At 31.6% G+C, this 27,059-nt stretch overlaps 4 protein-coding genes, 1 non-coding gene and 1 pseudogene across 8 annotated transcripts; 3 read left to right on the top strand and 3 right to left on the bottom strand.

Annotated features, from left to right (window-relative positions):
* Positions 1-2,286: 2,286 nt before the first annotated feature.
* On the bottom strand, positions 2,287-4,993 carry LOC107924563 (ubiquitin-conjugating enzyme E2-17 kDa). 2 transcript variants are annotated; one of them, XM_016855072.2, is made up of 5 exons: positions 4,811-4,993; positions 4,595-4,674; positions 3,988-4,115; positions 2,864-2,968; positions 2,287-2,607 (listed from the first exon to the last, which is right to left on the bottom strand). In XM_016855072.2, exons 2-5 carry the CDS (start codon positions 4,662-4,664, stop codon positions 2,464-2,466), a joined length of 447 nt encoding a protein of 148 aa, XP_016710561.1. In that variant the 5' UTR covers positions 4,665-4,674; positions 4,811-4,993; the 3' UTR covers positions 2,287-2,463. The 2 variants fall into 2 exon arrangements, with proteins under 2 accessions (XP_016710561.1, XP_016710562.1); XM_016855073.2 differs by having other exon boundaries at positions 4,595-4,695; positions 4,811-4,920.
* A 985-nt stretch (positions 4,994-5,978) lies between these two features.
* TRNAM-CAU (transfer RNA methionine (anticodon CAU)) lies at positions 5,979-6,050 on the top strand. Its single transcript has one exon. It is a non-coding gene; the product is annotated as a tRNA-Met (tRNA).
* A 469-nt stretch (positions 6,051-6,519) lies between these two features.
* Positions 6,520-9,728, bottom strand: LOC107924594 (BTB/POZ domain-containing protein POB1). The gene is made up of 7 exons (XM_016855108.2): positions 9,655-9,728; positions 9,285-9,558; positions 9,053-9,196; positions 8,587-8,708; positions 8,440-8,503; positions 7,915-8,194; positions 6,520-7,535 (listed from the first exon to the last, which is right to left on the bottom strand). The coding sequence occupies exons 2-7, from the start codon at positions 9,547-9,549 to the stop codon at positions 6,722-6,724; spliced, it is 1,689 nt and encodes a 562-aa protein (XP_016710597.2). The 5' UTR covers positions 9,550-9,558; positions 9,655-9,728; the 3' UTR covers positions 6,520-6,721.
* A 4,194-nt stretch (positions 9,729-13,922) lies between these two features.
* LOC107924393 (calcium-dependent protein kinase 1) lies at positions 13,923-17,294 on the top strand. Of its 3 annotated transcripts, XM_016854825.2 has the most exons (9): positions 13,926-14,438; positions 14,526-14,812; positions 15,105-15,248; positions 15,338-15,490; positions 15,595-15,710; positions 15,814-15,981; positions 16,442-16,569; positions 16,675-16,774; positions 16,869-17,294. In XM_016854825.2, the coding sequence occupies exons 1-9, from the start codon at positions 14,026-14,028 to the stop codon at positions 16,950-16,952; spliced, it is 1,593 nt and encodes a 530-aa protein (XP_016710314.2). In that variant the 5' UTR covers positions 13,926-14,025; the 3' UTR covers positions 16,953-17,294. The 3 variants fall into 3 exon arrangements, 1 of the variants encoding a protein (XP_016710314.2); XR_005904718.1 differs by lacking the exon at positions 16,869-17,294 and having other exon boundaries at positions 13,923-14,438; positions 16,491-16,569; positions 16,675-16,729; XR_005904719.1 differs by lacking the exon at positions 16,869-17,294 and having other exon boundaries at positions 13,923-14,438; positions 16,089-16,569; positions 16,675-16,729.
* A 1,358-nt stretch (positions 17,295-18,652) lies between these two features.
* On the top strand, positions 18,653-21,788 carry LOC107924394 (uncharacterized). Its single transcript, XM_016854829.2, has 4 exons — positions 18,653-19,007; positions 19,444-19,596; positions 20,092-20,163; positions 20,706-21,788. Exons 1-4 carry the CDS (start codon positions 18,861-18,863, stop codon positions 21,372-21,374), a joined length of 1,041 nt encoding a protein of 346 aa, XP_016710318.2. The 5' UTR covers positions 18,653-18,860; the 3' UTR covers positions 21,375-21,788.
* A 1,080-nt stretch (positions 21,789-22,868) lies between these two features.
* LOC107924112 (reticulon-like protein B3) lies at positions 22,869-25,169 on the bottom strand (annotated as a pseudogene).
* Positions 25,170-27,059: the final 1,890 nt, after the last annotated feature.

The following is a 27,059-nucleotide window of genomic DNA, read 5'->3' as shown; positions in this document are numbered from 1 at the left end:
GTTCTTTCTTTAAAAAAAAATTTCCTACTGACGTTTTAGATCTGGCTTCCGAGATCAAATGCCATTTTAGATTTTAAATGATTAAGAAAATTTTTATTATTTTTTTGGGGCGCGACAGGGAATTCAATCGATTTAGGGATTGCGTACGTGTTGATGCTGGTGGCTTTGGTGCTCACTTACCTCATTCACGCTGCTGATTTCTGTTTTAGCTTTTGATTTTGATTTTTTTAATTTTTGCATTTGAACAATTTATGTGAAACAATGGTTGGCTGGTCTCGATTTGAGTCCTAAAAGGGTTGTTTTTTGTGACTTTAGATATTAATTGTTGGGATTCGTTGATAATGTCAATTTTTTTTTTAATCTTTGGTGTTAGTCTCTTTAATCTTCTATCATTTGCTAATTCTCTTTTTGCTGCTGTATCTTCCATTTTTCGTCTCTCAAATCCTAATCGATTTAGCTTATTCTGGAAAGCTGTGATGTTGCTAAAAAAAACAATAATCATCTGGATTAACTGTATTTCAAAATAAAATAAAATTTTGAACGTTCAATTCACCTTTTTAATAAAATTTTGAAGAAAAGTTATAGAGCCCAATAATTAAGGGTGAGTTCAAGTTCGGCTCTGTTTGTTTATTTGTTTTACTAATTTTAGATTTTTGGATTTATTTTAATAGCTTTTCAACATAATTCAGTGAAGTTTTAATATTTTTATAAATATTTTTAAAAATAAAATTTCAAGTTAATTAAAAATAATCAATAGCTATTATATAACATTTTTTTGAAAAATATTTTTTATTTAGTGTTTTAAAATTAATTTCATTATTTTAAACATAAATATTTATTTATTTCCATAAAAATAAAATTAATTATAAATTAAATAAAAAATACAATTCAATTGAAGTAAACGGTGATTTTTTTTATTTATATTCCATAATTCGTTTAAACATGTCGATATTTTCAATTATTCCAACTTTCGTGTTCAACCCTAACATTAAAGCATGATGGTTTTCTTTTTCTTTTTTGAGGTGAAAATAATAAAAATGTGTTACATATATTACAAAACAGATTCAGTTTAATCATAATAGCATGACTATATTATATAAATTGAGTTTAATTTTGATTAATATCATTATAGATGTATATTTAATAAAATAGATGTGTTGCAAAAGATTGAAGCATACGAATTCGAATACACTTAAATATGTAATATTTTATACTTTAGCTCATTTAATGTAACTTATTTAACTTAAATAGAAAAAGGAAGCATGTTTTAGTGTCATGGGTTAAAAATCGAAGTTCATGATAAATACATACAGAACATCTCATGGAGGTCAACTGATTAAAAAAACTCATTTGACCTACTCGAATTGACTCAATTTGTGGAACAAGCTAGTCTATTTGAAACATTGGTAACCCGGTGAAATACTCCAATGAAATTCGAGTTATCATAGTGAATATTATAAGTCTTAATAAATAAGATAAGTTTTGATCTTAACCGTCAAATATAATTTAGACTACTTTTGAATTTCGAAAAGCTCAATTAAAAATAAAAGATTTCCACCTTATTTGTAATGATTTACTCAAATACTAAGAGCAACTAGTTCTTCACAGACAGAAAAAGAAACAAATTGCAAAGAACAAATAAAGTGTTAATATTTAGTACACAAACAATGTACTTACTCTATTCCACAAGCATCTTAAAAAAATTACTATGAGTATTTTTTCTTTTAAATAATAATTATTTTAATAGTTTACTATACACTTCATAGGAAACTTATGACCCTTTTATTAGTCTAAAATTCCATTCATTTTTACTATTATAAACCGGTTCATATATCTCAACATAAGTTACATGTAAAGTGCCATGCGTCACAATCTAATTATTTCGTTAGCTATACTAGTTATTAACAGTAAAAATGAATAAAAATTTTAATAAAAAAATCAATTTACTCTTTAATCTATCTAGCAAGAACTAAATTGCCTATTTTTTAATATAAAGGACAAAACTCAATCGAAATCCTAGTACAAAAGTCTCTATGCTTGTACTTTTCAAACTCTATTTACTTCTTTGCACCATATCCAAAGGACATTTTTAATCAGAATCTCACAACGTGTGCTAGAATTGTGAAACTCAACAAGACACTAACAAACAACACCTTACAGGTTGCTGTTAACTGTAACACGACGGAGTTGAAGTCGGAGTTTAGCAGCTGATCTGATCAGCTTTTTTTTTTTTTTTCCAGAAGATTGAAAACAGGGGGGTTATTAGAAAAGTGGGGACTTTCAAAGTTTGAAACATAATTTCCATACAAACAATTAAGGCAACAAATGTGTTTTAAGGAGGGATTGGTCCAGTACATAGTTGGAGAGACAGATCACACATACTGTTTCATTGATTCATACATATTAAATTGAAGATCAAAGCCACATAGAATAAAGCCCTCCTATTATATGCATATTAGCACACTAACCCATAGCATACTTCTGGGTCCAGCTCCGAGCAGTTGTCTCGTACTTAGCCCTGTCGGTCTTGTACATGTGGGCAATCTCTGGCACCAAGGGATCATCGGGATTTGGGTCCGTCAAAAGTGAGCAGATTGAGAGCAATACCTAGAATCAAAATACAAATAAGAACACATTCCCACACTTCAAATACCACTAAAACCGAAGCAACCAAAAGATGAATGATGCAAAGCAAACTACTTGGGCAGTAGATGAAATGCTAGGGTTGCTCTAACCTTCATTTTTAAAACAGTTAAATTTTTTAATGGTTTCATGAAGAATTGCTAATAGATGACATAACAGAGAAATGTATAATTATTCAAATTAAGAGATGTATATGCTTCAAGACATGTTGAACAATAACCTTGGATATGGTGAGGGCAGGGCTCCACTGCTCCTTCAAAATATCGAGGCAAATGCTGCCATTGCTGTTAATATTAGGGTGAAAGACCTTTGTCCTGAATGCAACCTGAATTCAAGGGGAAAATATAATAATAAAAATAATAAGTACAAAACAAGAAAAAAAGATAACCAAACAAAACTAAATGAGAAACTTGCTAGTCATGAATCAGCTGCTAAACGAGTATGTTATAAGGCCATTAAGGCGGAAAAAAAGTATGAAATAACATCACCATGTAATTACGAGAATTAGCATAAGTCTAGCTCAGGATTGACAAGCCATTATCAATAGCATACAAATATATTTCTCTAAAAAAATTTCATGTATTCTATCTTAAATTATATGAGCGACATCATTGTTGGATAAAATTATAAATATTCCTCTGGTGTCCATGCACAGTAGATTTGTTTAACCAAAAAGTTTATAGTAAATGTGAGGAGCCATAATGAAACATCTATCTGCATGTAACAGAGAAGGCTTACCTGAGACTGTTTACAAAAGTTAAAAATAACAATAGATCATGTAAACTTTGGCACTGAAAACCGCCTAATAATAGCCTTTCACATATAAACTAAACCATTAGACACCTAGCATGCATATGCATGCACAGTGGTGCATGCATACATGCCAAAAGAAAAATAATTGTGTAACAGAATAAGCTAACAAAAGCTACAAAGAATTAGCTTTTACTCATGTCAATGCCAAGCAATGTTTGCACAAGCCATTTACCCTGTAAAGACACCATGGTCACAGAGTATTTACAGTAAGGAATTAACTAAATAACATGAAGGCTTTAAAACATTTATGCTCATACATATCCCTCCAAAGCTTGAAACGTAGAATGGGGGATGCAGGAGTATCGGTCAATTAAAAGAACAGTCACGTATACAAGACTTGCATGGAAAAAGAACTTGCAGTAGATAGAGGGCTATGCAATTTTGTCTCTAGACACATAAAATGGCATGTTTCTAAAACGTAAAAGAAAGTCAGTTACAGTTATATACACAGTCAGGAAAAGTAGACATACACAATATACAGTTAATCCAGGAATAACGTAAAATAGAAGGCTAAGGAATAAGATTAAGTGCCTTGGGTGGCTTAAATGGATAGTCCGGAGGGAAATGAATGGTGACTAGAAACACTCCACCGGCATATGGACTGTCAGGTGGACCCATAATAGTCGCTTGCCAATGAAACATGTCTTCAGCAACAGGGCCTTATTTCAATGATAAAATGAAGTAAAACATCAGCGAGATGTAAAAACCAAAACAGCAAGTAACATTTAACTGAAATAATGATACAAAAATAAGCTCTGATATGCAATATTTAAAAAAAAAAAGTTTCTTCTCCAAAACATGATCATTTCCTCACAAATTAACCTATAATAACATGAAAATGAACAGAAATCAATAAGGCACCAAAAAGAAAACCATTAACAATTTAGAATGAAACAGAATCCAATGATGTGAATCTAAAACTTTAGTCAATGGAAACATCATGATCAACATCATATCCCTAATAAAAACTATAGATCCATCATATACATAAATAATTATCTCATTTCATGATTCAAAAAAAATTAAAAAAGAAGTGAAGTTTCATGAAAACAAAACTAAAAAAGGATGATAAGAATAAACAACAAGAAGTAAAGAAATTGAAGCTAGAAAAAAAAGGAAAAGAAAGAAGAAATTGAACCTGCACTGCAAGAGGTAGGAGGATCTTTCTGTAGATCCTTGAGCTCCTTCAAGATCCGCTTTGAAGCCATCGCCTAAACCCTAAAACAAACAAAAAAGTATCTTAAAAGGAAAAAAGAAAAAAAATGAAATTCAAATCAAAGCTAGATCGCCTTCAACGAAGATTAACACGGACCAAAAAAAATCTAAAATAAAGAGAAACAAAATAGAAAATTACAGAGCTAATTGGAGAAATTTTGAGAGAAAAAGTAGCTGAGAGATCCTCCTGTCCTGGGCTAATTTTTATTTTGTTTAGTAGTCGCTGGAAATAGCTAAAAAAACAAAGTAAAGAGAAAAATTAAAAAATAATAAAAAGGTGTAAAAAGGAGAGGACGAGAGGTTGAATAATAATTTTTTGGGTAAAATCATCCGAGGTCACTAAACTATTAGTATGTTCACGTTTTAGTCACTTAACTTTAAAAAGTTACAAAATAGTCAGTAAACTATTCAAAAGTTTTATTTAAGTCACTAGGTTGTTAAGGTTTTTTTTTTAAGTCCGATGAGTGAGCTCCAAGTGACGATTCAATGATCAACACGATGGATCTGTATTTATCAACAAGTAGAACATACCTTAGATTCAAGTTAATTTAACATTCAATGTCAAAGATCGAAGAAAAAAGTTATTTAAATTTTAGTTCAGAGATTCATGATGTTTAAAATTGTTTTATAAAAAAAAACTTAATCTATAAAAAAGAAGGGGAATGAGAGGCTTCGATTGATGTAGGCAATGTGAACAGGGAAAACCATACAAATGCTATTTTAACAATCCAATGACTTGAAATAAAACTTTTGAATAGTTTAATAATCATTTTGTAACTTTTGGAAGTTGAGTGATAAATATATGATCTTATTAATAGTTTTGTGACCGTGGGGCGTAATTTACCCTTTCTTCTAGAAATATTTAATAAAAAAATAGGAGAATTGGGTTGTCTTCTTGCGTTCTCATTGGCTATCTTCGCGGACCTCTTGTACGTTTTTTTGTAATAAAATGTATTTTATTTTATTACTGCTACTGTAATAACTATTATCTCTGCTGAACTTATTTTAATTTATTCTCAATTCTTTTATATTACAAAAATAAATATTTCATTTTTAAATTAGTAATAGAAATATAAAAGTCTTTTTATTTTTTAAAATTACTCGTCAAAGCGATTGATTTTCTATGATATTTAATTTAATTCTTAAAAAAAGATTAATTAGATTTTTTTTATGAAAGAATCAAAGCGGACTATAATTAAGTTGAAGAGTTAAGTTACTTGAATGGTAAATGAGTGAGAGTGACGGCTGAAAGGATATTGGATAATATTTTACAGTTAAATATTTTTATTTGTAAAATACAATCAACAATCAGAGTGGCGCAGCGGAAGCGTGGTGGGCCCATAACCCACAGGTCCCAGGATCGAAACCTGGCTCTGATATTAGATTAGCTCAGCTGGCCTGATAAATTTTGGCCCCTTTCACTTCTTATTAAACCTTTCAGGTCCCTGATCGAAGATTACACACTTTTGCTTAACTCCGGACCGTTCTCATTAAAATTTCGAATTCTGACATCGTAAGTTTCTTATTAAATGGGATTGTCATTCTCATACATAAAACCTCATTTTCAATCAGTTTAAGTTACCACAAAACAAGCTATATCAGTTTAGTGGAAAACCATTAGACTGAGAGCTTTGATTAATACATGCTAAACATGGTTTAGGGTGTCATTAATCAAGTCATTACCATACAAATGAAACCAAGACCAAATGTACAAAGCATCCAATGAAAGTAAAAGATTATCTGAAATTTTAGTATCAATTGTGGAGCCCTATTCTAACTTTTGTTGATGTCGAACTGCCTGAAAAGGAACAAATTTGAAATTGAATGTACAAAAGAAGCCCATTTCAATGGCGGGAAATTTTTTTTTTTAACCTAGTCATCTTGATTTTTACAACACTGTTATTGTGTTTCCCTTTTTCCTTACATCATCACAATTTTCCAAATTATTCAAAATTCTATGATTCCAAATGTATTTACACATGGTGCGTATCAGTAACTGATATAGTAATCTAATGGACTGTATACAATACTATATAAACCTAGCTAAATCTCATTGTCTAACAGTTAGTTCAGCCCTGAGATGGAGGACACCATTTATGAAGAAATTACTATCATCGGCCATGAATGTCGTCCATGGTATACCGAACAGGTTACGATAGCCAATGGCCTTTCTGCCTGTGAATGTGTAGTTACCTTTGTACTTACTTACGTAATCCTCAGTTGGTTTTGACCTTGCTGCAAACTCATAGTCAACGGCAAAAGTGACGGCACCCTTCTCTTGCATTCCCAAAAATAGCCCAAAGCAGTGGAATGAGCTTTGCTGGTCCATATGGCAATGTGCGGAGAAGAAAAACCCTTGTCCACCAAGATGGAATGCTTGTGAATAAACTTTACCACCTGGAAACAGATGCGCGCATTCCTCGCGCTTCAGGTCCAGGTACACAACGCACTGTTGTTTTGGCTTTTCAAACTCTAGAACCTTGACTGGGCGGTACTTGTAAGCCCGTTCAAGAAAGTGGCGAAAAGGGGCATTTGCCTCCTCCGATGCAAGAGCACGCTGTTTCTGTGGTGTCTCAGCCTTGAAAAAGAGGGCTTCGAGCACAATCTTGGGTGCAATTTCTGCATCAAAGTCATTGCAGGTTAAAACTTTTTTAAGCTTTCTGCAAGTCATATGCGGAAAACGGATTAGTCGGCCAAGGCGTGTAGCAAAAACTCCACGCCTTTCCTCCAGTTTTGGGTAATGAGTCCGAGCCCACTTCAGCAAAAAGTCATAAACAGCATCCTCTGAAGCTACCTGGAGATCATCACTGGAAAAAACTGCCTCTATACCAGCAAGAGGCAAGTTGAGTACCTCATCCTGGAACCTGAAAAAGAACACGGTACAAACTAGTTTATTAAAAGATCTACAAATTGGACCCCCCAAAAAATAGTTAATGAAATGTTGACAGCAACTTCACTAACTTTGCCACTTCAGACCACCAACATCCAAGCTACTTAATTTTACACTAATGTACCCATGTTATACAAGATTGCAACTATTGCCCTCATAGTTATCTAAAGAAGAATGACCATAATTTTGAAGGGAAAAACCTCGAAATAAAACCAAAAAATATCAACAAAAGGATGTCAAACATACTGAAATACATATAGTAACAATTAACAAAGAAAGCAACCTTGTTACAGATAGAAATTACTCAAAAATATAAATAAGTATTTAATATTGTAGATAATGACAGCACTCACTTGGTTACATCCTTGTATTTTGCAGCAAGAAATAGCTTTGCTGCATCTGCCAGTGGCTGAACAGCATCTGCCATTAAAACAGTAGAAGGAAGATCCAGATACAGTAAGGCAGATTCACGGGTCATAGGAAGGTTTCGTAACAATCGACTACAATATCTCATGCACGATGCAACCTCAAATTTGTCAGCTGCCATCAACACATCTAGCAAGGCAGTAGGAGTGGTAGTTGATAGGGTGTTGCTATACATAAAATTAAGGAGGTCCAGGAGAGCTGCTTCTTCTGCTCGGGAAGAAAAAGAAGAGAACAAACAGTACTAGGTCATATTTATGGTTTGCCTAGTCAATAAGTAATGACCTAATAAAGAATATAATGATCTTTTAGATCACAATTAAATGCATGAATCAACTCATAAATACATAGCTGATTCCCACATGAAAGCAGTCTTTGTTCAATGGGTTCATATCATAAGGGGCAAACAAAAACAGGAAACTGTAATGGGAATATTTAATATCCTTAACATTTACCAGAAGCATGTACCCAAAGGGTTACATATCGCTGCTCTGACTCTGTCATTCCATTTGAAAACAACTGCAACAAGAGGCACAAACAAGTATGTCAATCACGAATAAGCCAACCAATGATAAAGGCAGAAACCAACCACAATCCCTTACCTTATAAAAGAATGGACTTTTAGCTGCTAAAATTGGAGAACTTATATGAATGATATTAACTCTTAGAACTGTCAAATGATCCTTATTCAAAGATGAATAATTGTCATGAGCCGTATCATTCCCTACAAAAATACCAAACCTGTATCAAGAAGGTTCATTTGTTGCAATCAGATGGTAACTAATATTTTGCTCTCAAATACAAAAAAGCCTAAGGAAAAGTTCAAAATTAACGTTCTTGAATAACAGAATCCACGGTTTATTGCGACCCATTTGCTCATTTCCAGTCAAAATTCGACTTAGTGTGATACTTTCTTGTTTTTTTCTTTTAGCAATTTATGAATAAGGAGCCACAAACAACCAAACGCGCACACACACACAAAAAAAAAATGAAGAAACCGCAATAGTTTCAGTTGTTACAATAAAAAGATCAAGTAAAAACAATGCCTTCATGAAATTTACTAGTTACCAATTTGATTGCAGTTCAATCCAACATCAGAAGGCGACCCTTCAATCATTGCCACAGCATCTTCATCTCGATTTTCATATGTTAACCCATCCACAGTGTCCGGCACGTTACAATTCAAGACTTGCTCCTGACGTTGCACGACATCTACAAGAACACCAGAAACCGTCAAAACCTAAAAGAAACACAAGTAAAATTATATAAAATAATGTCAATAACAGAAAGAAGAACGAACCAATTTCTTTCTTGAAATCTTCCCTTCGTCTCTTCCTATTACGTGCCCAATCAGCGATGGAAGAACAACAGTCACCGTCGGATTTCGTCTCCGGCGAATCCGGAATGATCTCAATCCTCAATACCCGATCGGAAAAGTTACTGTCGTTGAAAGCAAAACCGAAGTCCGGTTCAGTGGTATCTGAACCGAAAGCTCCGCCGGGTGAAAAGTCGGAGACCATAATCGTTGATAGATCGAAAAGATCAGGAACGTTAAGCACTCTCATGCCGAAACCCTAAAATACAAACAGATTATAAGTAAGTATACGTATAAGCAAAGTTTGAAAAAATTAGAAGTTAGTTGGAAAAATGAATTAAAATTTTCAAAATACTATAGAACTTGAAACATTCGCTGGTTAGTTTCCGAATTTAGAGTTGCTTTGTTCGTATCTTATATATGTAAAAAAAAAAAAAGACTAAAATTTAAATTTCAAAATAAAAAGGTTTTTTATATGTTTACAAAGGTTATACCATCTAATAAGTTTGTATATATTTTTTTAAATTTAAAATTTAGTCATTATATTTTTATTTTTAGAAATTTAGTTCTTTATTTTTCGAGTTTCAAAATTCAGGTTTAACTATTAATTCTATTAATTTTTTTGTTAAATTTAAGATCATTGTAATGTCATTCTTTTTATTACATTGCTAGTAAATAAGTATTTTTTTTTATTTTAAAATGTTGTACCATTAAATTTAAAAATTAAAATTAAAAATGTTTTTGACCTTAACCCCGAGTTTAAGATGATAACATGTATATTTTTTTAAATTAAATATAGTTCAAGATTGTAAACTTTTTTTCAACGTGAGTGTTTAGAAGTCATCTAATGTGGTTGATAGGAATAGAGTCTGATGATAGATAAAAAAAATCAATTTACTTACGAACTAGCATGAATCTGATGAGGCAAACTAAAAAAAAAAATCAATTGAATCCATTGAACTTTTATTTTTTTTACTTTTTTAATTTTTTTTACTTTAAATCTTTTAATCGAATCAAAAGTTGATAGTCTAATCAATTTGAATACTAATCAGATTCCAAAAACATTAAAATTATCTAATAGCCATACTAACGTAAAATAGGGCTAATGTTACAATTAGCTCGTGAATTTCACCTAATGTACTATGTGGTATCTAAATTTTTTATTTTATTTTTTTTTAAAAAGCCCAATTTGATGCGTATACTATCTTAGTGTATATGAATATATTCATGCCATTAATAGAACCCCTCATTGAATTGGTATTGTGAATTAATTGGGTACCAAATCGGTTAGGAAGTTATAGAAATGTCCATTCGTAATTAAAATAAGTTATATGCATATGGTAGAATTCAAACCTCCGCTAATCAGATTAATAAAATCTTAGAGACTAAATGCTCATATTGGGCTCAACCTTTTAGGGAGTTGCTCACGTAAGAGTTAAATATTTGTAAATACTCGTATAAATAAATAACCTTTACAAAGTGCTCAAATGAAATCTAAACCTTTCAATGTACTCAAATAAAAGTCAAACATTTTTTAAAGTACTCAAATTGAACTTTTCAAATTACACATGTCAAATCTCAAATTATGTTTTTGTTATTTTCTTTTATTTTCATTTTCAAGTAATATTTTATTCAACTATCATATATTTTATTCTAAATACATTAGAATTCACCTAATTTTTACTCAATTTAGATTGAAATGTGTGAAAATTATCGAGAGATTAAGTCTTTATATGAACATTTTTAAATGTTTGACCTTATACAAGTAACCCCTAAAAAGTTAGGCTCTAGTTTGTAAATATTAAATTTATCACTCAACCAAAACTTTATTTTTAAGATTTTTATATATTTTTTTAATATGCAAAATTTATTACATTTGCTAGTTGTATATATATTATTAATAAAACTTTCGATTGAGTTGGCGGTTAAAAAATTACAGAAACATGTTTTTATAAATAAAATATGTCATATTATTTGATGGTATTTTAGTCTTTTTATTTTAACAAAAAAATATATACATATAATGGAATTTAAATCCATATAAATTGAATTAATAAAATCTTAAATTTATCACTCATTCAAAGTTTTATTTTAAACTTTTTATACATTTTTTAATATGTACGACTTATTATCTCTATCAATTGTATGTATATACTAATAATATAATTAACTCATATTTTATGATAAAACTATTATAAATAATAGTAGTGCATTTAATATTATTTATCTGATGTATTTAAACTTCGTTTTACTCATAATTTAATTTATTTTCTATCTTAATATCGTACCTATTTTATATATTATTTTAATCAATTAATTTCAACTATATGTTTCAGATGCACATGCGTATGATAGAAAATTTTAATACCAATTAACTATTTGTAATATACGTACTTGACGATATAAAATTAATGGACCCTCATCATATCATTGGTTTTGAACTTTATAGTATATAATAGTTTTTGCTGGTGGATTAAATTATCTGAAAACATTTTATTTATACTATTTTCAGCAATAAATGAAAGTTTAAGAAACGAAAATTATACTTAAGGTCATTATGTTATTAGTAATTTTACATTTTAGTTATTAAGTTTTAAAATGATATAAAATGGTCATTAAATTATTTAAACGTTTTCATTTAAATCATTTAATTATTTAAAATTTTTTATTTAAATCATTAAACTGTTAAGTTCATTTTTAAAGGCCAGTTAGCGAGCTCCAAGTGATGATTTGATGATCGGTAAGATAGTTCAATACTCGTCAATAAGCAGAAAAACATACCTTAAATTTAAGTTAATCTGATGGCCAGTGTCAAAGAGCGAAGAAAAAAGTTGTTTGGATTTTAATTCTTAAATTCCTAATGTTCAAAACTGTTTTTGGAAAAAAAAGTAAATTGTAGAAGAGAAGAGAAAGAGAAGCTTTTGATTGGTGTAAGCAGTGTGAATAGACAAGACTGTATAACAATAATTTTAATAACCTAATTACTTAAATAAAAATTTTTGAAAAGTTGAATAACTATTTTATAATATTTTAATTTCTTTTTACACTTTTTTGTTTCGTTCTCTTGGACGTTTTCTCAAGTTTTAAGGATTTTGATGTGGACCCGCAAGCGAAAGAAGCGCAAACCTCAAGTTATCTGGTAAGGAGAAACTTCGACTATGTTATTATTATTTTTCATATTTGTTTCCGTAATAAATTTTTTAGGTTAAATTCTGTTATTGGTCCTTATACATTTGAAAATTGTGAATTATATCTCTGTAATTTAATTTAATTGATTTTAGTATATGGGCTTTTCATATTAGTTAATTTTAGTCCCTAAAAATTTTAAAATTTGAAAATTTAGTCCTGAATCAAATAGTAAAAGTTTATTCCTTCTGGTTTAATTCAATTATTAGTCACGTACGATGTGTACAATTGTAAAATTAGTCTATATTCTTCAACTGAATCATTCTAAGTCCCTATACTTTTCGGATTTTAATTTTTGTCTTGATGCAAATGATAGCCATTAATCCATTAATTGGATTTTTAGTGTGTAATATATAAAATTAACAAATTGACATGATATTATACCTGTGATAATATATTTGTCATATCAAATTTTAGAAATACCAGAGTGTAACTTAATGAATTTAACAATTATCACTTGGTTAGGACTGAAAATTTAAATATTTTAAAGTATAGGGACTAAAAATGATCAAATTAAAATATAAAAACTAAATCCGTAACATTTCCAAAGCAAAAAGACTAATAACAGAATTTAAAAAAAAAAAAACACTTTACTCTTCCCAACCAGCTATTGATATGGATTAAGGCTTTGAATAAGAATAATCTAGTATAGATATAAAATTAGACATTTTATTTGTACAAGTAACTATAATATTAATAAAAAAAATTGAGTCAACATTAATTTTAAAAAAAAATTATCAATTGAGTTTTAATTCAATTCCTATTGATATTATTGTCAGGAGGATGTGGATTCAAGTATGTTCAAGTGCATTTTGAACAGATTATGAATAATTCATAATAAATAAATAAATAAACTAACTTTAAATTACAATAATGCTTATATCTCTTATTTTTTAAAATTAAAATTTTTAAAAATACTATTTAAAATATATTAATTCAAAATTAATAATAATTTTTTTAATATATTAAGATAATGATATATCAATAGCTGTGTTAATAATTTATGAGAATTTGATCAAATTAAAATTTTATGTATAAAATTATACAAAATCAAAGTACATGTATCGTTTTAAAATTTATAATTTATTCTTAACGGTTTTAATGTCATAAAATCAATTTAGTTTTTTAAAGAAATTTGAAATTTATAAATTAATAAAATTATAAAATTATACTTTAAATTCTAAAATGATATATAAAATTATATTTTAATCTTTTAAAAATTTATAATTAAAATTTCACTCCATTAAATAAATAAATTATTTTAATCGAAACCATAGCCAACTAACTTTACCAAGCCACCTAAATTGCATAATATCATGGATTAAATTGGCTAAATCGAATTTTAACCAACTTTCGCACGCCAAAGGAAATCATGCACACGCACGTACCATAGAAGTCCCAATCAACTCTATTTTAGTCATTTCCGATTAGCCAAAAATTTCAGTTTCAGACAACTCAAGGACAAATAGGTAGCTTTTCCTTCAGACTCGCCTTAACTCGCTCGTTTTTCAACTTTTTTTTTTTTCGTTTTCCGGTTAGAATGGGTAACTGTAACCGTCCTCCCATCGCCAGTAACCGGTTCCGACCAGAATCGGACACAGGCGGTACCCATCATAATGGCGACAACGTTAAACCTGTTCCCGGCTATTCACCGCCTCCCAAAACCCATTACTACCATTCTTCAACCATCGCCTCCAAAAACCGCCTCGCCACCCCCAACACTCCACCCATCGGTCGTGTGTTCGGCCGTCCCATGGAGGACGTCCGGTCAACTTACATCGTCGGCCGTGAACTCGGCCGTGGTCAGTTTGGCGTTACCTACTTGGTAACACATAAGGAAACAAAACAGCATTTCGCTTGTAAGTCTATCTCCAGGCGTAAGCTTCTCAACCGTGATGATATCGAAGACGTCCGCCGTGAAGTTCAGATCATGTATCATCTCACCGGCCACAGGTTCCCCCCCTCCCCCAAAGCAAAACTTCTTGTTTATTTATTTTTTTATCATTTTAAAGGTTTTTAAGTTAATGGTGTTGTTGATAGGAATATTGTTGAGCTAGAAAAAGCTTGCGAGGATCGGCGCTCGGTGAATCTGATTATGGAACTGTGTGCCGGAGGGGAGTTGTTTGATCGGATTTTAGCCAAAGGTCATTATTCAGAAAAGGAAGCGGCTAATTTGTGTAGGCAAATCGTGACGGTGGTTCATAAATGTCATTCAATGGGGGTAATGCACAGGGACTTGAAGCCTGAAAATTTCTTGTTCTTGAGTAAAGACGAGGATTCTCCATTGAAAGCTACAGATTTTGGGCTCTCTACTTTTTTTAAGCCAGGTGAGTATTTGTGATTCAATGTTACTCGAACTCAGGTGTGAATGTATGTTTAATTTGCCCAGTATGTGTCTTAGGACGGACATATCATCGAACCATGTCGGAATATGTATCTAGTGCCTGACTTTGGTAGTTAAAGAAAAATGAAGGGTCGAAGCTTGTTAAAATTCCCTATTTGGGTTTGCTTTTCATGGTACATTATATCGAAATGCTACTACTTAAAGTGAATTGTGAACCTGCATATGTTATTCGCAGTTTACCCGATCGGGTAAGGTAACATTCTCTACTAATGCAGGAGAGGTTTTTAAGGATTTTGTTGGAACTGCTTTTTATATGGCTCCTGAAGTATTGCATTGGCGATATGGACCTGAAGCTGATATTTGGAGCGCTGGGGTGATTCTTTACGTTCTCCTAAGCGGGTCTCCACCATTCTATGGAGGTAGTACTATTGTTCCTTATTGAAGATTAGCTATTGCTATGTTGTGGATGAGTGAGAGGTCTCTTATTTCTGCTTTTGATTATATGCAGAAACCGAAAAGAGTATCTTCAAGTCTATTCTTCAGGGAAATATCAATTTCTTATCAGATCCATGGCCTTCTGTTTCCGACAGTGCCAAAGATCTCTTGTCGAAGATGCTACGACAAGATCCCAAGGAACGGCTTTCAGCATCTGAAGTCTTAAGTAAGTTTTGGGTGTAAAAATCATATTTTATATTCTTGTTCGTCTCGCTTTAAGTTTTTCTTCGAGTTTCTAGGCAATTCTGTAAAAAAAGAAATAAACTGCAGATCATCTGTGGATGCGGGAAGATGGTGATGCATCTGATAAGCCTCTCGATGTCGCTGTTTTAACTAGAATGAAGCAATTCAGGGCAATGAACAAATTCAAAAAAGTTGCTCTAAAGGTGAATTGCTTTTATCTGATATACCCTTATGAACCATTAATATGTAAGCATTGTGGCAGCATAGTCCTCATCATCGTCCGTTTTCCTTTTTCTCTTTGTCCAGGTAATTGCAGAAAATCTATCGGAAGAAGAAATCGTAGGTTTGAAGGAGATGTTCAAATTGATGGACACTGATAACAGTCAAACAATCACGTTTGATGAGTTAAAAGCTGGCCTCTGTAAACTTGGTACTAATGTTTCCGAGTCTGAAGTGAGGCTGCTAATGGAAGCGGTATGTCTCGATCCTTTTATATATTTATCCTTCCTGATAAACACTGCACTTTTAAATAATTTACTTAAATTCCAATCTAATGACGTAACCTTGGTCATATGGATTAGTATTAAGTCTTAATGAGCCTCTAGGACCGAGGAACAGAATAGAAACCAATATCTTTTACAAGGAGAAATGCAGAGTGAGGTCAACATGTAACTTGCCATCAAATTATATAATGCTAAATGGATGACAAGACAGGGACAGTGCACGTCGGAGAAATGCAAGCCCTCCCTCCTGCAGACCTGAAAGATACTCGAAAACCAAGATAACAGCTCACATGTATTTTAAGTTCATTTTAGAATTTTTCTATGAACTGAAAGAAAAGGGTGATGAATATCGTGTTTTGCATGTGTTACTTGAAACATATCTAATGTAATTGTAAATCTTGTTAAGCAAAATATACTTCATACTGCTCTAGACCGACATTGACGGAAATGGAACGATTGATTACGTGGAGTTTATAACAGCTACCATGCACATGAATCGAATGGAAAAGGAAAAACGTTTATACACTGCCTTCCAACACTTCGACAAGGACAACAGCGGGTAACCAGTCTTTACCATTTTCTTAGTATATAACGATTTTCTTCCATTCCCGAATCATATGTTCCCTTTGTGATATCTGAGCATATTTATTTCGAATCGATTTAGGTACATAACAATGGAAGAGCTCAAACAGGCCCTTCAAAAGTATAACACGAGAGATGAAAAAACAATAAACGAGATCCTTGCTGAAGTTGACACTGATAAGGTCTGCTAATGGTGGATACATTTAAACGAAATTACTGCAGTTGAGCCATTTTAATGGCATCTTCATGTTTGATGTACCGTGTTGCTTCGTACAGGATGGAAGAATTAATTACGATGAGTTCGTTGCCATGATGAGAAAAAGCAATCCGGAGTTGGTTGGAAACCGGCTACACACTTAACCTGCAGTGCCATAAATTCATGTCTCGACCAGTTTGGTTTTGTTATGACCAAAATCACACCGTCATTGCCTGATCTTGGTTTCCCATTCGAGACCCTGAGCTCGTGTTCGGAAATCATGTTCGTGGTTGGTCTATTTCTGCCCTTTGACATATATATGGGCCAAGTTTTGCCATCAAACTGCGGAAGAGTATTGACTAATATGAACTTTTAACTTAATAGAGGGAGTTTCATGATATTTAGTTTTTGCTTGTTTGGACATTGTGTTATTGTTAAAATATGATTTTCAATTCCGGGTTGAATGTAAATTAAATCTTTTATATTTAAATATGGATTTGGCTCAAGGAATTTTGTTAAGAAATCTTTTATATTAATTTAAAATTCTAAAATATAAATTTATTATTTGTTAAATATTTAAAAGAAAAAACTGCATGGCAAACTATTTTTGGATTAAACGTAATTAATAACATGGAAGGACCACAAAGAAAATGCATTATCGTTTAGAAGAAAATTGGGGAAATTTCCCGAAATCATTATTAATAAGAAAAACAAATAAACTATTTTATAGGGTAGAATGGTTATTGGTTCGCATAATCATAAATTTAATCTTTAATATTTATATTTTTTATTAATTCCATCCTTATTCTTTTAGTTATATTTGGTCATTAATCTTGTCCTTTTTTTTTAACGAAAATACTAGCTAATTAAGTTTTTAACGAAGTTGGCATGATAACTTGCGTGGCAGCTTATATGTGCATCATGCCAAGGGCGAAGTTAGGGTGGCTGACAAGGGGCCGGATGGAAAATTTCATTTTGGTCTTTTAATTTTTACAAGATTTTAATTTAGTAAAAGGTAAAATTATACTTTGGCTCCCCAAAAATTTGGTTTCACCCCTACTTCATGCTAACACGACATCATTTGTTTTTTTAACGGAAATACTGGCTAAAATATTAAGTCTTTAATGAGGTTGGCATTATAATTTGTGTGACAGCTTACATGTACTTTATGCCAAGGGTGAAGCTAGGTGGCTGACAAGGAGCCGACCTCCAAAAATGGAAAATTTCACTTTAGTCTTTTAATTTTTACAAGATTTTAATTTAGCAAAAGGTAAAATTACACTTTGGCCCCCCTCAAATGATTAAATTTTGATTTAATCCTTTAAAAATTATAAAGATATAAGTTATTAAATTGTGAAATTACATTTTAGCTCTCGTAAAAATATACAACTTAATTTCGCCCCCCCAAAAGAAATTTAGTCTCGCCCCTACTTCATGCTGACACAACATCGTTTGTTACATCGTTAACAAATATTTAAAAATTATAAAATATTTAAAAATAAAAAAATAAAAAATTCAACAAAATATATAAATAGTTCATAAAAATTCAAAAAAAAAACATAAATTGCACAAGGATTGCCATGCAAGCTACCATGTTTAAAAAATTAATGTTTTAGTCATTATGTTCGCTAAAAACAACAATTTGACTCTTTTTAAAATGTTGATGGTCAAATATGATTCTTTTTAAAAGATTGTGAGCCAAATTTAGCTAAAAGAGGTCAAATTGATAAAAATGTAAAAATTAAGGGCTAAATTTATTATTATGCCTTAATTGGGAAATAAAAGGACCAAATGCAATTAATAAACACCGAAGGGACCACAAAGAAAATTTATTATTTTTCAGAAAGAAAATTGGGGAAAATTCCGGAAATCATAACTAATAAGAAAAATTAATTCCTTGTTTCCAAACACTCCCTAAAATCCTCTCTGCACCAGAAAAAAAAAATCACACTACCTAACTCTAAACCAAAAAAAAAATCAGAAATTAGGGTTTTGATTTTACAATTCCCAAATTACATGTCAAGTTATGCCTTTTTAATGCAAATTATTAGAGTTCTTGAAATTAGGGCCTCATGTTGAGTTCCTACTGTTCTCACTCTTTCTCTCAGCGCCCAATCCTTGCTCCTGTCTTCAAATTTCAGGTTCCGAATCGACGTTGTACCTTTTCTTTAGCCCGAAGCTCCCGGATCTTTGAATCCAACTCCAAGCTAAAAAAGAACGTAAGTATAAATGCATAAGCATTTTTGTTGTTTGCATTTTGTTTTCTGTTACTTTAATTTCATTTTTATGTTAGAATTTTGGTTTTTGAGAATCTGAAGTTGAAAACTTGAAATGGGTTATGTTTGGTTACCAAGAAAATTGAGGAAACTTTAATTGGAATTGCATTATAGTTAGTTTTTGACCCTGAAGATGAATTATAGTTAGTTAGGTTCTTCTTGGTTGCTGAGAAAATGAGGGGAAAAAAATTATGTAGCAGGAAACTTGATTGATCTACTTAGGCCATGATGTAGAACGTTGGCAGCTTTATTAATCAGTTGAGGTTTAGAGTTCAATTTAGAATCTCGTTTATTGTGGTTTTTATTTCCGCAATCATGCTTCATATACTGTTACTTTACAAGCATTTCTGGTTTTATTTATCTATTTTTTAATTTGCAGAAATGGAAAATTTCATGCTTTAGGCATGAGGGGTTCTCCCCAGAAAACCCAAAACCTGAGTATATCGAGCATTTCCTGCCCGAAGAATTAGGACAACCTGAGTTCAGTACGCCTAGTGCTCGCAAAAGAGATTGGAAATCAACTCTTCAGGAGGTAATATTTTCTTTTAATCAGTTCAGTTTAGTGGACCGCTGATGTTTATTTATTTACATGCCACAATAGATGGTATGTTCAGTTTAATCTGCACATCTGCTATCTATTATTGGCTACTCATTGAGTCTATTGCAATCAGCCTCTTCATAGACTGGACAATCAATTTGTTAGCTAGAGTTTAGTCTGGGATAGTATTTGCGGGAGAAAATAGATGTTGGTCATTTGTGGACAATCGATCTTAACATGTATAATTCTGGTGATCCTACTTCTTTTGTATCAACTAATTAAATCGGCAACATGACATTTACCCTTTACATTTTGGTCTCTTTTTTTTTTTTTTTTTGAAACTCGAAATGAAATATTATTGTAGATAATATTATAGTTTTATGGGATATAAAATTTGAGTGTAGTGCAGAATTGTCTAGTATGTCAACATGTTTGCTGATCTCTTTTTTAAATTTTGTTGGGAACATGATGAAATTAGTTGGTTTGCAGGCTGCAGATGCTGTATTGAGTGCAGTGGGTAGCAGGTGGACTGTGCCATGGACAGCAAAGACAATTCTGCAGGTTGGCTTGTTACTCTGTAGAAATATTTGGCATCTTGATTGTGCTTTTAGCTTGTGTAGATGTTAAGCATGCTCTATCAATTAATTACACAGATATAAGAGCTTAAGGTCCATGAACTCTATCAATGAACATCCTCTGGGGCGAAGCTGCCAACTGGGAGCTTCAGCCCATAATGGATTCTTTTGAGCCTAAATGAATCTGGGGGAGAAGAGAAAATCAAGAGATCCTTAGGTTTAATACCTTCTGGTAGATCATAGCTGAACTGGGATAAATCTTTGCTTATTGTTTTACATCTAGTAATCGATGATTTATTTGTATAGGAGATTAGTATTGAAAATGAATTTGTGGAAGAATATTTCATAATAGGCTAAAATCAATCAAATCTAACACTATATTTTTAGCATTTCATTATTTCACGATTACAAACTATAATGATCGATTGAACTGAGGAATGGCCTCTTGTATGACAATCTCATTCAAACTTTGGATGAATTACAAACCTGTCAGTTAGTTGCATGATAATATTTTCTATGCTCACATAGGTTATGCTTCTCTGGGTAGCTGCTTTCTGGTTCATCGGGTCTTGGATGATTCCTTTTGCTGCTCACATGTCGGGGTTCAGCAAGGAATCTCTAACATTCAGAGGACAAGCCTTGTTCAGCCTTGTGACTGATGTAACCGAAGGTCTTGCTGGGATTGCGATACTCCACCGCTGTTTGTCTCAGTTTTATCCCCTTCCATCAGATTGGTTTAAATTTAGTTTGAGAGGGAAGTGGCTTTTCGATGTTATGCTAGGATGTCTCATGTTTCCTGCCATCAACAGATTATCACAGTTCAGCCTCAATTTATTACCCCTTATGCCATCTACACCCGTAACCCTTTCAAGTGTTGAGCAGTCAATTTTAGCAAGGGATCCAGTAGCCATGGCACTATATGCAATAGTAGTTTCGATTTGTGCTCCTGTATGGGAAGAAATAGTTTTCCGTGGTTTCCTACTCCCTTCATTGACCAAATACATGCCCGTTTGGTGTGCAATACTAGTCAGTTCAGTCGCCTTTGCTCTGGCACATTTTAATGTTCGGAGAATGTTGCCACTTATTTTCTTAGGAATGGTGATGGGTGTTGTTTTCGCACGGTCAAGGAATCTATTACCATCCATGCTCCTCCATAGTCTCTGGAATGGCTTTGTGTTCTTGGATTTAATGAGATAACTGGTTTTGTTTTCTCATATCAGCTGAAATATAGGTTCATTCCTACAGAACCAAAAATACGTTTCAGGTCAATTTTCTGGGGCATGCTTTCTTTCTAGGCTTTCAAGTGATTTCTCGATGATCGACAAGCGACTTCCTCGTATCTGCAACACAAATTGAATGCCTAGAAAACTTGTACAAGTCTCATCAACTGAATGCTAACATGCATAATAGGACATTCAGTTAAATCCCAGCATAGCTTAAGAGAATTTGCCTTCACTGATTCTGTCTTGTCTTTGATTTTACCAGGAAACAGTAAAAAAGCAACAAAGAGAATGAAGATTATATATCTTGCATTTTGGCCAAATGCAAATCTTCCATCTTGGAATTGTAGAACTGCATGTTTTAATTTGTTAGGTAAGAAGTTTTTTCTCATTCTTCAAGGTGATATATATATATACGGTAATTATTATATATTTTTCTAGTGGAGTTTTCCGATTTCACAAAGTTATTATTATTTTTTTAACTTTATCCTACAATCATATGTTAGCGTTTCATTTGCTTATGGAGTTTTTTTCATTGAACCAAATTTTTTTCATAGATATACAATATATATAAGTTTTTAAATTATATCCTACAACCATATCTCATTATTTTTAACCTTGCTTTTGGATTTTTTCATTAAACCAAATAAATTTTCATAAATATATATATATATTTTCTGGGTGTTTGAAATTCATAGCCAATAGGTAAAAACAATAGAAAACGAAATTGAGGACTCAATGTTTGGGATATATTGGATGTTTTATAACTTTATTTTGACGCCCACAGATTATTTATTTTGCCCCTACTTGAAAAATGATAGAGAAATTATATTCTAGTAAAATGCACAGTATCAGGCCAGCAGGGTCTTCGCAAATGATACAGAAAATAATTATGCATATTAAATGTATGTAAAATATTTTTACACCAGCCGTGATATTGATGTAAAATATTGGCAGTCAAAGTAGAGGATTGGTAAGTTGACACTGTGGATTATTGGTGTAATTCTTTTTTACTAGGAAATAAAATATTTATATTATAAAAAATAAAATCAAACAGAATATGGAATTCAATTTGCTAATCACTTGTATCATTCTACAAGGTAATTTTAACCTATGGATTTGCTTTTATCAACATAACAAGTTAATGTTACTCCAAATTTATTTTTTTTAATGGGCCTGATCTTTCCAATAATTCTCACATTGAGATTTAAACTTTTTTTTTATTCAAGTTAGTCCTTTAACTGAGTTAGGAATTTGTTACCACATTGTGGGTTGAACTTCTCTTTTTGTCCAAGTTTATCACAAAATTTGACAATTGTTTCCATACTAATGCCAGAATCATAAGATTTTCAAGGAAATATCAATAATTAACTTGAACCAAAAAAAGAAAAATTCAAGCTCCTATGTTACAAGTGTTGGATATGATTTTTCAAGAAAAATGATGATCATCCACAAACACAAGGGAAATTGAGAGAATTTTGAACCCAATGTAAAATGCACTAATCAACATGAAATATGATAAAATATTATCACAAAAGGCTATAGAAAAAACAATATTTAAAACAGGATCCCATATTCATCAACATTGTGAACCCGGTGAATATAAAACTAAAAAGTATAAATGAAGGGTTCTAATTGATATTAAAATGAAACATAGCCTTCATAAAACAGAGCTACCGTATATGTATGTCAAAACCTAGCAACAGCAAACATCTCGGCCAGTAAATCTGATCCTTCTTTCCTTTCAACCGTCTCCTCGGAATCTTAGAAATTTTGTATCGAACACTGCATACTGCTTCTTAATCTCATGCATTGCTTTCTCAGCAAATGGATCAACTTTGCCCTCATATTTCTCGTATAGCACGAGTACCGTGTGAAGTAGTATGAAGACTGTTCGCAAAAAAAAAATAATAATAATAAAATAACGCGAAACCCAAAACGTTTATACGGTAAAAGGAGAGTGAAGACAACGGCAATACCTATATAGAAAAGTGTCCAGAAGTTGCACCAACTTCCTACAATAGACAAGACCCACAAGCTAGCAATCACCTGAAAAACTCACAATGCCGTTAGGATATAATTAACGAGTACACTAACAAGAGTTCAGTATAGTGGCAAATGCGTATCTAACCATTATATCACTGTCTTAATTACGAGCTTCAGATGAAGGAATTGCTTTATGCTCGACCAGAAAGGCAAATGACTAGAAAACATACAGAGAGGAACTTCTTAAGATCTCTTCCTGATGCGATATCCTGCAAGACAGAAAAGGCACAGTTGATCTCAAACCTAAGCGCTTGGCCACACTCTAAAACAGGGTCTTTAGGTATTTGAACTTCAGGGATACGTGTTGGGGACCTATTCAGAACGATTTCAACATTAGCACAAACAAAAAGGATACCTGAATCCAAATATAACCTCAAAATCAGACGATAAAATTGGTGGCTTAGTAGCTTACTTCTGGATGAAGGCAGTAACATTTGACCACAAGAAAAGTAATGCAAGAGTAAGCACCAACAAGTGACACACTAGAGGGAGAAGGTTGTATTCCAGCAATTCCCGAGGGCTCCGGCTGATGCCTTTTTGTTCCTCCATAGGAAAAGGTCAGCCGCTATTACACATACGCACAATTTCATCACATAAGTATGTATAGCACAATTCAAGGAAAAAAAAAGAGGCAAACGGTAATAATTACTGATAATGATCACTTAATAGTATCAAACTATCATCGTTAAGAAAGGTTATTAATAATCAGTACCAACAGTAGTCACCCAGCTATTAGTAGATTTCTTTCAAGGTCACCCAACTATAAAAAATACAAAATGATCGCCCTACTATAAGTATTTTTTTTTATTATTTCTTTTCTAGTCATCCAACTATGAAATGGTCACAAAGAAAAATAAAACTGCTAAAAACAAATTACATTATTACGCAAAGGGTTGGATTTTTTAGAATTAAGACTAAATTGACACAATATATAAATGTTGAGGGTTAAAGTTACTATTATATAATTTTTTTAAAAACGGATATTGTCAGCTGGTGACAAGAATATTGAATATATGCCGTGACCATTATGCAACTACTATAAATAGGTGACTAAAAAGAAATTTGCGACTAGTTGGGCCGCTACAAATATAGTTTACCCAAAAAATAATCACAGAAATCCTAAACCCTAACTTCAAATAATCATGCTAAAACGGGTAATAAAAGATCAAAAACCATAAATTAAGCACAAGTAGCATCAATCAAAGCAAAAACCCAAGCTCGACCTTAGCCAGGTCTAACTCCTCAATGACACAAAAAAAATTTCAAAAAAAAAAAACAGAGAAATTTAGGAAATGAAAAAATAAAGTTTTTGCAACATACGTTTGCCTCCGACGAAAACATGGGGGACGGGTCTTTCTCTCCCAAAGAGACGAAAGACCTTGTATTAGACCGACGTTTTTGATGGCTTATCGTCATCGGAATCAGACGATGAATCATGGTCGTGGATCTTCTCTGCTACCTTCTCCATCAACGATTCCTCGTGCTCCACCATTTTCCTTTGAACCCCAAAGTTCTAAAACCCTTACTACTAATTGTGAAAAACGTTTGAAGATTGAAAACCCCCAAAGTTAAAAACGAAAATCTGGAGAAATAATTTTGAGTGTTGTTATTTTTTACTTAGGAGCTCAGCTCAGTTCAGCTCAGCTTCATTTTGTGGTAAAATAGTCTTAATCTGGACCGTTTATAATGGGAAGGTTTTGATCTGGACCGTTGATAACCCGTGGGCTTGTAAAAAAACCGGGAAAGATAAATGAATGAGACGTACGTTTTTATAGGTTCGAGGATTCACGGCAGTTTTAATTTTGACGAACTAATAAACCAATAATATTGCACCACGTGGAGTTCCATAAGCCGTTGGATTTGTATTATACCCATTTAAATTTTTAAGTCCATTAATTGTTTGATTTCTTGTTCAGAGTCTTTAACTTTATTATTAATCCAAAATCTTTTTAATTATATAGAAAAATTAATTGATATATTATTACCAAAGCTTTTAAACTCCATAAATAAGATTTTAAGAATGAAACATATCTCGTTTATAGCACAATAAAAAAGATATGTAATCGTATTTTAACTTTGTGAAACTGGAAATACTTTATTAATAATGAAGTAAAAATTAATTCAAATTTATTTATATAAAAATTTATATTTGATACGTTAATGATATATAATTTTTATGTATTGATAAACTGAATCTTAAAAAATTTAAATAATATGTCGTTATTTAATTCACTAACAATATATAAAATTATATATCATCAATGCTTTAAATATTAACTAATATTTTTTAATTCAAATGTATTTTTTTTATTGATGTCATTTTAATGATGATGTAATTAGGTAGGTATATGAGGAATACTGTTATTCTTATTTAAATTTTTTGCATTCCAAGCTTCTTTTCAAAGATAATATGTTGTATTTGCATATGAAAATTTGTTAAAAATTTACTATTTAAAAGTTTAATAAATCATTTGACATTTGAGTTTGACATTTTTTTAATACGGTACTTGTATAATTATTTTTTGGTTTAATATAATAGTTGTGTTTGATAAAAGTTATACATATTGCTACTCGAAGTTAACAGTATTAATATTTTAGTGTTTAATTCGAGTTCTATAATTGATTTGATGAAAATTCATAATTAACTAATAATATTAGCAATTAGCTTTCATCAATCAACCCTAAAAGCAAAATAAAAATTAAAAATCACGGTCATCCATCTGCATTTAACAAATTAAATTAATTCACAATTCACACCAAATTTGTTCTATTAACAAAATAACGAGAATCCAACCCTAATAATATTAGCAATTAACTTTCATCAAATCAATCGTAAAATTTGAATCAAACACTAAAAAGTCAACTTTGTTTTATTTGGGTGTCAACATGTATACCTTTTTTAAAAAAAATACGAGTATCAAATTAATTTTTTTTGTCAAACTCGGGTATCAAAAAAATTTATACCAGATCAACAGATATTAGATGCAATATTAAGTTACATTGCACTCTCACGGATAGAACTTAAGTTTGAATTTTAGAGACAATATTATTAAAAATAGTAAATACGAACTCCAAACAGATTAATTTTTATAAATCGTAAAATAGACATAAAATATACAACTTTTAATTTTTAAAAAAAAAACCCAATCTTTTGACACTTAAGAAGCCCGCACGACTTTCATGCATGTCCTAGTTTATTTATAATAAGCCATGGAATAAAATCTCTCCGATATTATGATAAAGACATGGTTGTGTGTTTACACAAAATCCTGTACCAGAAACAAAAATCTGCTTTGTTTGAAGAAAATAATAAAGTTTTTTGTTTGGTTTTTAGATTCTGGGTTGTCTTAATTGACTCACATTGGAATATTTTTCGTAGCTTTGCTTATCCAATTATTAATTTTCATAAACAATGGCTTCCAATTCTGGTTTTAGGAAATACCATCACAAAAAATTAAAAATTAATGGACGAAAAGAACAAAAGATGAGGTAGTACAAGTCTTGGTCGGCCCATTGTAAAACAGTTGAGTTCATTCTGTAAAATTGTAATAAAAAAAATTCGGATTAAGACGTAAATGAATGAAGTTGAATAAATCATAGTTCAATAAGTATAAAT

Source organism: Gossypium hirsutum, chromosome A11 (genome assembly GCF_007990345.1).
Source record: "Gossypium hirsutum isolate 1008001.06 chromosome A11, Gossypium_hirsutum_v2.1, whole genome shotgun sequence".
Classification (NCBI taxonomy): domain Eukaryota; kingdom Viridiplantae; phylum Streptophyta; class Magnoliopsida; order Malvales; family Malvaceae; genus Gossypium; species Gossypium hirsutum.
Note: the sequence above shows the minus strand (reverse complement) of the source record. Positions and strands in the feature narration are given on the sequence as shown.